Here is a 10,276-nt window from a genome sequence, read left to right on the forward strand (position 1 = left end):
TGATGAGAGGAAGTGTTGGAGAGAGTGATTGATGAGAGGAAGTGTTGGAGAGAGTGATTGATGAGAGGAAGTGTTGGGGAGAGTGATTGATGAGAGGAAAGTGTTGGGGAGAGTGATTGATGAGAGGAAAGTGTTGGGGAGAGTGATTGATGAGAGGAAAGTGTTGGGGAGAGTGATTGATGAGAGGAAGTGTTGGGGAGAGTGATTGATGAGAGGAAGTGTTGGGGAGAGTGATTGATGAGAGGAAAGTGTTGGGGAGAGTGATTGATGAGAGAAAGTGTTGGGGAGAGTGATTGATGAGAGGAATGTATGAGGGAATTAGAGTGATTGATGAGAAGAAGTGTTGGGGAGAGTGATTGATGAGAGGAAAGTGTTGGGGAGAGTGATTGATGAGAGGAAGTGTTGGAGAGAGTGATTGATGAGAGGAAAGTGTTGGGGAGAGTGACTGATGAGAGGAAGTGTTGGAGAGAGTGATTGATGAGAGGAAAGTGTTGGGGAGAGTGATTGATGAGAGGAAAGTGTTGGGGAGAGTGATTGATGAGAGGAAAGTGTTGGGGAGAGTGATTGATGAGAGGAAAGTGTTGGGGAGAGTGATTGATGAGAGGAAGTGTTGGGGAGAGTGATTGATGAGAGGAAAGTGTTGGGGAGAGTGATTGATGAGAGGAAAGTGTTGGGGAGAGTGATTGATGAGAGGAAGTGTTGGGGAGAGTGATTGATGAGAGGAAGTGTTGGGGAGAGTGATTGATGAGAGGAAGTGTTGGGGAGAGTGATTGATGAGAGGAAGTGTTGGGGAGAGTGATTGATGAGAGGAAGTGTTGGGGAGAGTGATTGATGAGACGATGAGAGACTAGTTGATGAATATGGCTATGGTAATGGCGTAAAATATGGAGAAGGAGAGAGTGAGGGAGTCAGATATAAGTGGCACAAGTGGAGAGATACGTGGAGGAAGTGAAGAGAGATACGTGCGTGGAGGAGGATTTTTTTTAAAGGCGATGCCATAAGTTCTCAGAGATTTGGACGACAGACAGGAGGAAACGGGTCAAAGACCACTGTACTCATGGCCGAGGAGGGAGGGAGAAAGATCAAGTTGCCATCGACGTAGACCAAAACATGGGAGGAAGACCTGTGGTGGAAAGAAGGCTGGTAGAAAACGGAGGAGTGTTACTAGAAGGAGGAAATAGCGACCTGAAGAGGAAGATTAGATGTAGAAAGTCTACTCAGCGACGGAGGATGATTGTGTGGAGAGAGAGAGAGAGAGAGAGAGAGAGAGAGAGAGAGAGAGAGAGGAGAGAGAGAGAGAGAGAGAGAGGGGTAAAGAAAAATGCCTTAAGCATCGAAATGAAATTGTCGGCGGTAGATAAGGGAAGGTGTGTAATAATCATACGTGGTAATTCAACTGATGATTGATCAATCGATTACAGAATGATAGATAAAGTGATTGAATGAACGGGGAGAGGAATGGCTCTTCAGTTATACAGCTAGAGTGAAAATCATCATACACACACACACACACACACACACACACACACACACACACACACACACTCACTCACTCGCTCACTCACTCTAGACATAGGATATTTTTGCTGTGCCAACCCAAGAACGTTTTCCTCATTATCACATCTATCAAAGATTATTGACAAATATTGATCTAAACTTAGATTGATTTTGATGCCAAAATGATCATCAAAATTTTGGGAGAGGCCGCAGGTCCGGCTAACCCAAAAAAAAGATAATTTGTAAATCAACAGAGAAATCTATCAGAAGGAGCCTGAAATCTTGTTAAATGTAAACTTTAAATAAACGCATATTATCCACATCAATTTCTTGCACACAACACAAAGTCAGAACGCATCTGGATATCATACAAGGGAAGTCAAGGACACTCGCACATAATCATCTTAAAAACATCAGAGAATAAACATTTATCTCTATGGCCAGCTACGGATATGCAAATCAGAGGTGAATTCAATCTGTTGAGCAAACACCGACAGTATGTTAAGGTCATAATATACACCTAATTACACAAAAAAACATTACCACATATGAAGCAGTATAGATATCATACTTTTTTTTTATGTACAAAACCAGTCACATGGGGGCCAGTATATGGCAGAGCGGATGACACTAGTACATATACTCATGTGTGTAACGAAATTTCTATAATCTATTTGAGATATATACAACATATTTTTATTTTCTTCGATGCCCGCGATGAAATACGGCAGATATATATCCCCGCACATTTTGGTCAAAATGGTATGGGCAGAGCGCATTTGCTGTCCTCATTAAAAGTCTCTCTCATTGATATGAGGCCCATCAGGTTACAGAGTTGCCTCACCAATGTTCTACGACACGACACCATACGACACAGCCCCTCACTGTGTGCAGTAAACACTACCAGTACCACGACTGAGTTTACAGTAAATATTTACACATGAAGTAAACAGCACAGCTCACATCACGCTGCTCTTGAACTTTGCATAACAAATACTGAACAAGTTATCATATAAGATTAAACGTCGTAATCAGTCAGTTAATGTTCACTGAGGCTAATTATTCTTTATCTTTTCCCTTCATCGTAGCTAACGTCACTTCAGATCGTACATCACTCTACCACCAGCGCATTTCCGTAAGTAACTTCAGCCACCAGACTGTGACCAGCAGAAAATTAAAGTATACAGTATCGTATATCATCACCCACACAAACCACTGCAGTCACATGCGAAGCCTCACTTCATGGGACGAGGAGAGAGGTTCCGGTCCCCTGAAGACCGAGAGAGGGAAAGGGAGAGAGAGAGAGAGAGAGAGAGAGAGAGAGAGAGAGCTCTTGACTCAACGTGAGGCTCCGTCCCTCAACTTCGTGAACTATCCGGTAACAAAGTTGTCAGACGCTATTAACCTAACACAGTAAAGCCAGCTGACACCCGACACATAAACTATATGACACTCGGTTCAGTTTTTTTTTTTTTTTCAGTGCAGGAGTGGAGGAGTTCCAGCAGAGGCGTGTGGCTCAAGGAGATAGATTAGGTGTTCTGTCCAGCATACAGATTTAAGTATGGATGGCAAGGTGACATACACTGGGGCTTAGATGAAGCGGGAGATTTGTTTCTGATTTGACAAAGACAAGACTGTCATCCTAATCGTCTCTAATTCTATCGAAAATAATTATGTCTTTTTTTCCCTTGCATTTCAAGTGTGGGTTTTTCTTTTCACATTTTTCACTGATTTGCTTTTAAGGACGACTTACCATGGCATCCTCTTTCATTACCTGTATTCAGATGCTGAGGATGTTTTTGAGTGTTTTCGCCTCAGAATCATAAACTAAGTTCTTACCAACTCGAACATGTCACTAGTCCAGATGACGTAGCGATCATCTTTTATAACATAGGCTTAAGCTAAACTACTTGCGATGCTCATGTGTATGTATTGTTCTGTTTGGTGATCGCAACACTTGTTGGCACTTGAGTGAGCATGTGCGCTACAGCAGGTGCTCAGACACGTGTGCTCCTGAGGCACTTGCCAATGCTCAGACACGTAGGGCTACTGAGGCGCTACAGATACCCAGGCACGTGTGCTACTGAGGCACTGCAGATGCTCAGACACGTGTGCTACTGAGGCACTGCAGATGCCTAGGCACGTGTGCTACTGAGGCACTTGCAGGTGTTCAGACGTGTGTGCTGCACGTGGTGTTGCTCTCCGTCCCCTGGTCAGTCATGGCCGCGGCCTTCCAGCTTGGAGGGAGCCTGGGCGTGCGGAGGGCCAGCACCGGCACGTAGCACGGCTTGAACAGCTCGCTGAAGGTGTCCCTGAACTGCTGGCTCATGGCGCAGTACAGCAAGAAGTTTATGGCGCTGTTGAAGAGCACCAGCATGTCCATGATCTCCCCGAGCTTCTGGTAGCAGGGGAAGAACCCGGAGTCTGGGATCACCGTCAGGAGGCCGAGGATGCCCTGCGGCACCTCAGAGGCAAGGAAGAGCACCAGGATAGCCAGCAACATCTTGGTGACCCGGTCCGCTTGCTTCTCGGCGTCGGCCGCGCGACCCGACGAATTCCTCTTCATGAGCTGCGCGCGTCGCCGGGCGGCCCGCAGGAGCTCGCGTATGAGGGCGAACGACAGGCCCGTGAGGGCGACGCATGGCAGGAGCTTGAGGATGACGGCGTAGATCCAGAAGTTGATGCTCTTTAGGAGGCTGCCGTAGGCCAGGGCCAGGTGGCTGAACCCCACTATGTACAGCGTCTGTCCCCGGTGCTCGATCTTGCTGATAGTGAAGCTCAGGTAGTTGGGGATATTGCAGATGATGGAGCAGAAGAAGGCGGCCACGATGACCGTGTGGGTGCGGGTCATCGAGCACCAGGTGGTGTTCTTCTGGGGGAAGGCGATGGCGATGTACCGCCAGACGGCCAGGGTCACCGTCAGCCAGATGGAGATGGTGTGGAAGACCTGGGCGAAGCCTGCGTGGAAGAGGACGAAGACGGCCCATCCCCAGGAGTACTGTGAGGCGAGCGGTCGCCCCTGCCACACGTACTGGTGCATGGTGTAAGGGATGTACTCCACCATGACCAGAAGGTCCGTGACGGCCAGGCCCGTCAGTATGGCGTTGGTGGGGGACACCATAGACCGCCTCGTCAGCACCACCATGTTGATGACGTTGGCCACCGAGCCGAAGACGCACACCACGAGAGACATGCAGCCGTGCACGGCCTGGTAGCTCTGGCGGAAGTGGTCCCAGCCCGTCGTGCTGCAGTACTCCTCCTGGGCGGGAAGAGGAAACACGCACACGCATGAGTAATGGTGATAAGTGGAACCTACAGGGCGGCTCAGGTCTGTCATGCTGTGATGGCATTTTGACCGTGTGTGTTCAGATGTCCGAAGCGAATGATGGGACCTAGGATGTGGTTCAGTTACATCAGAAGTACGTGAGGAAAAAGTGATAAGACTACATCACCTTATGATGAGGTATGCATAAGGCAACTAGTGAAGGAAAAAACGTAGAAGGGATGATTAATTAAGATTGATTAATAATATCAGTGAGAAGAACTATCTAAATATTTCAAATATGTCAGTGTTGGTGTACATAATTATCAGGGGTAGTCACATTCACAGATGAGATTCTAGTGGACATACAGAACAAGGCCAGTACCCGAGAATTTATAAGAACTACAGCACTGCCGATAAAGTCGTGTATTCTAACTCACCTAACCTGCTTAAGTCCTTCCCGAATTACCTCTCCTGTTCTCCTCTCCTTTCGTGTTTACCTGTTAACATCAATGATTTATCTTGTGGTGTAAATGTTATGATGGAAGTTAAAGTTTACCCCTCAGAGGTCTCGGCATGAAATTAAAACTATGTTAAACGGATAGACTTTTCACACCGAACTTACAAAGGAAGTTCATCCCATTTCCAGCATCAAAGAGATTCCAACGCTTTTGAACTATAAGTAACACTTTAATTCGGCCAGTTCTGATCAGTATCACTGACGTGACTGATTTCACGTACATGACGAAGGACCGACGTGTAAAGACGGTTCAGTGAGTTACCTGAACACGACGATGAAACGTGGCATTGAGAGTTGTCTGTTGTTGGTTGAGATTAAACCTCCCTACGACTCAGGAGGTGCGGACTTCTATGCTGCAAGGCGGCCCGCCGGTGGTGAGGGACCTGAGCACTGGGGCTCGTTATCCCACCCGGCCTCCATCAGAACCAGGCTCCTTCTTACATTGAGAGAGAGAGAGAGAGTTCGAACTCGTGGAGTTACAAAAGCATGACGACCCAGCGCGATGTATAAAGCAACCTCAAACTCTTTGGAGTTACCGGAGCATGACGATGGGAACGCGATATTCAAAGAGAATTTTTCTGTATACTTCATGGTTCTGCCTCCTCCTCCTCCTCCTCCTCGAGACCTCTTTTATTCAAGTTTTCAACTCTACTTCGACTGTAGTACAGGGTGTGGCGCCTTGCTATAGAATTGGCTCCTCGGGTTTTTTTTTTTTAATGAGACCGGTGGGGGAAGAGAGAAGTTGGGGGTTGATCACGTTGCATCAGTCTTGGGGTTGATGATGCTCAGGGGTTGAGGCTTAAGCTAAGGGTTTCTCTCTCTCTCTCTCTCTCTCTCTCTCTCTCTCTCTCTCTCTCTCTCTCTCTCTCTCTCTCTCTCCCAGATTCACTAGCATTGAACCCGAGCTGCTTCGTTTATACGGTGCGTTTTTCTTTAATGCCTAAATCTTCGCTTGAGGATTTATATACAGAAGGGAGAGGAAGCAGAGGCGAAGGAAATCCTTTTCCGAGGAACATTTCTTTAAAACGTAATCTGTGAAGGTGAACGAGAGGGTGGAGAAGATAGCGGAAGACGGATCCACATTTCTGCCAAACGCAACTTTTAAAGAAAAGAGACGAAAACAAACGTATTTTCTTCGTACTTTGTGGAGCCACTATCAAAAGGGTCAGTAATTTATCAATTCAGTTAATTACCCAAGCAATTTGAAAGCAAGTACGTAAGTAAACTTACTGTTTTAATTTGTAGCGCTAACAATTTGTAGGCAATCACAAGTGGAACTTCCTGATTCAACTAATTACGCTAACAACCTATAAGTAGTTACATCTGGAACTTACTGATTCAACTAATTATGGTAACAACTTGTAAGTAGTTACATATGGAACTTAGTGATTCAACTGATCATACTAACAATCAGTGAGTGAGTATACATACACACATTCATCCCTGATCTGTCTTGCAGTCGTCTTCTGGACACCCGTCGACTACACATTAGATATGAATGAATGCACGATTAGGGTAACAACGGGTCAGAAAGAGGAGAAACACGCAGCAGACGGTTCCCTGCCGACGGCGGAGGAGGAGGAGGACGTATTCGTAATACGATGGGAGATGTATGGATTACGACGACCAGGGACACCCGCTCAACGTATTGAACCTCGACACACACACACACACACAGGACAAAGTAATGAGAGAGAGAGAGAGAGAGAGAGAGAGAGAGAGAGAGAGAGAGAGAGAGAGAGAGAGAGAGAGAGAGAGAGAGAGAGAGACTTGCTGAACTTCACGGAATGAAAGTGTCCCCCCACTGGCTTAACACTCAGCCACCCCTTTCCTCTACTGCCCCTCCCCGTAAGGAGCCATTGCCTCTCCACAGTTACCTGGGGAATGTGGGTAAGAGTCTCTCCTCTCCCAGCTATCATTAAGGGAGGGAGGACCTGCCTGGTCTCCCCAACCCTCGCCTCCCCCTTCTCTCCTGATTACCAAATGCTCATCGTGGCCCAAGACTCCTTGAGGCGACATTAAAAGACTCCTGGCACAGGAAAGATGGAGATGGAAAGAGAGAGAAAGAAGAATAGAATAATTATTCAGCAATCTTTTTTTTAATCTGTTTCATTCATGAATGGCATTAAAGTAACTCTGGTCCTTTTGTGTACCATTTTAGGTTAGTTTTGTTCCTTTTAGGTGCCACTTTAGGTTACGTTTGTTACATTTATGTAACCGCATTAGGCTAATTTTGTTCCTTTTTGTCCATCACATGAAGTTTGTTTGTTCCTCTTGCACAACCTGTGGTTGTGTGTGCGTTGCATATGTATGTGGGTGCTTAAACGTGTGCGTGCCACTGTGTATGTTTCTATGACTTTGCGAATGGTGTGTGTGTGTGTGTGTGTGTGTGTGTGTGTGTGTGTGTCATGATTCAGGGTGATGATCATTAATCAAGTCAAGCCACATACTCAGTTCGGCCCTAGAGAAACAGCCGCTGAACCAATTCAACACTGCGACTGCACGTCCAGTCGGCACACCGTTATAATAGCAAAGCAACCCAAAGCCCCTGTGGCTTACTTACGGTGGGCAGGAGGGTGAGGTTGACCCGCGTGTCATTCAGGGTGAAGTTGAAGTCCAGGTAGTAGTCGAAGTTGTAGTCATAGTCGAGGTAAGGGTCCCCTGTCACATTGACCAGAGCGGTGATGATGGTCAGCGTGCCCGAAGCTTCGGGACCGCTTGCCGCTTCCACGCTTTCCATAATTCCTTTTCTTTTGCGGGGTTTCTGGTGACGACAAGAGGAAGAGGCTGTCGGGGCGGCGTCCTCGCTGAACCAAGTTGTTCCCGGCCTGGAAGTGCCGTGCCGGGAGGTTGTGGTCTGGTATGGGGCAGGACGGAGGTTCTAGATGGGGTTGCCCCGGCCGCAGCCCAGGTGAGGATGGGACAAGTGGGTTTGGCAGATGAGTTTGGCTGATTGGGTAGTCGAGGACGGTAGTGGAGGTTGAGAGAAGTTGACCAAGTGATTCTAACCAGAACACGAATGGTTGTTACCACTTCGGGCTGACTGGGTAAGAGACTCAGAGCTTGTGGACATAGCTAGGAGCAGAGCAAAAGCGGGAAAGGTGACTTTCTTTGAAGAACTTGTGAAAAGTGAGTGTTGCCAAAATGAAATAATTGATTTGAAATGAAAGAGAACTTGAAAATGGGAGATAAACGGCAGTTTTCAAGATTCAATTCAGACTCTTTTCTGATTCTTAATATTATGTCTTTAAATCTTAGATAAAAACTGGTTTTGGATGAAGTGATGTTAACCCCAAATATGAGAAAGACGAATGTAGTTTAGCAAGAATGTGAAGCAAAGGTGGATATTCTGGGAGGGAGGCTAACACCCGTTTTATAAAAACAGAAGGATTGATTCTAACGGACTGGGTGAACCGGAGAGCATCAAGGTGACAGAAGAGAGGAAGAACCAACTAGGAGTGTGAACCTTTGTCTGGTCAGCGGTGGAGTTAGGCTGGAAGGATCTGTGTAAAGATCGTCTGGTGATTTATCAATTTTCAGAGAATTTCTAATGTCTTCCTGCCTTAATGCTTTCGTATTGTTCACCAGTCAGAAGGTTCATGTTTTGTCACCCAACGAAGACAGGTTCAGTGTTTGGCTGTCAGTTTCAACTCTTTGCTCTAGAACTCCAGATCATAAGAAACATCTGTCTGGATATTCACATAACAAAGAACTTTGTTGAGGACATTATAATTTCTCCTTTTGAAGACTGCAGTGAGTACGTCTTGGCCTTCCTGTTATTCACTAGGGCCCTTGCTTCCTCAAGATACTTCTTGGTACATACAGAAAATAAATACTTGCTATTCACTCCTCTTTTTCACTTCCCATGTCATACGTGTTGACAGTAAACTTTTACGTGCGCTAGAAAAGTATATGACGTTCTTTTTTCATCTTATTTTTCACTAGCATTGGCCTCCTTGCTCTTTTATGTTGGATAGGCCCACGCATGAAATGTAACGACTGCTGTTCACTGTGTCCGGAACAGCATCTTCACTGTACCATCGCTGCGTCCAGTGACAGACACAGTCGCCACATCACAGAACACGTTCTCTGCTGTCGAGATCACAACACCATACTGTCGTATATGGACAATCCCGAGCCAGACCGCTTCTTTCATCCGACCTCTTACCATCAAGGCACTACCGAATGGCTTGAAGCACCCGATTATCCTTATGGAACCCACATCACGGGCGTGTTGTACGTCCCTCTCCTCTCCAGCTAGCCACACTGATGTCCATGACGTATCCACATTGCCGTCGGGTCGCGTCAGCACATCGCCTCACCTCACACACCACTCCGCATGTTGCTGACCCTCGGCCTGTCATCAGCCGGTCTGGTTTTCAGATTAGAGGGCTTGATGCTAGACTACCCTCATCACTACGTCCGTCCGGGCCCTCTGGAAAGAAGAAGGGAATAAGAGTCATGTTAGTCTTAGCCATTTGATGTTCGTACAAAAGAAGAATCGGGTCTGGAAAAGGGAAATCATGGACTCCTTTGGAATGAGAAGTTCCGCATGACTGTGTTCCTTTGTGTCAGTTCATGATGATACGGTCTCAAGGAAGGTGACTCCTACGCGCGCATTGGAATCACATTGTGGACACGAGGTAAAGACAATAGAAATGAAAATACGAAAGAAAAAGAATAAAAAGGGCATGGAACTCATGTCGCAGCTCTGGCACCATCAGACGGCAGATGGTGTCAAGTGATGGCCGTGTTCCTCAAGTGGTGGTAGGGAGGGAAGGGTCAAGTGATGGGAGTGTTGCTCAAGTGGTGGTGAGGAGGGAAGCAACTACACACACTTGGAACTCCTCATCAGCCTCGCAGTCCTCCAGAGACGGCACGTCGATGTCGACGCGATGTTTCTTTCCCTACAGCGCCAGCCGTTGCGTCCATCCTCACCTCATAGTGACCCATGTATGTGCGGGTCAGTTAGTCAACATTTTCGAGAAGTGACCTGA

General features: G+C 46.8%; 1 protein-coding gene across 3 annotated transcripts in view; it reads right to left on the reverse strand.

Moving 5' to 3' along the window:
- Nucleotides 1-487: 487 nt before the first annotated feature.
- LOC139753807 (G-protein coupled receptor dmsr-1-like) overlaps nt 488-10,276 on the reverse strand; it is a 31,343-nt gene continuing 21,554 nt past the window's right edge. For all 3 annotated transcript variants that reach the window (XM_071670689.1, XM_071670687.1, XM_071670688.1), the window contains exons 2-3: nt 7,843-9,714; nt 488-4,756 (exon numbers count right to left, since the gene is read on the reverse strand). In XM_071670689.1, coding sequence (XP_071526790.1) covers nt 3,668-4,756; nt 7,843-8,019 — 1,266 coding nt within the window. In that variant the 5' untranslated portion in view covers nt 8,020-9,714 and the 3' untranslated portion in view covers nt 488-3,667. The remainder of the gene's footprint in view (nt 4,757-7,842; nt 9,715-10,276) is intronic.

The sequence above is a fragment of the Panulirus ornatus genome, chromosome 15 (genome assembly GCF_036320965.1).
Source record: "Panulirus ornatus isolate Po-2019 chromosome 15, ASM3632096v1, whole genome shotgun sequence".
Classification (NCBI taxonomy): domain Eukaryota; kingdom Metazoa; phylum Arthropoda; class Malacostraca; order Decapoda; family Palinuridae; genus Panulirus; species Panulirus ornatus.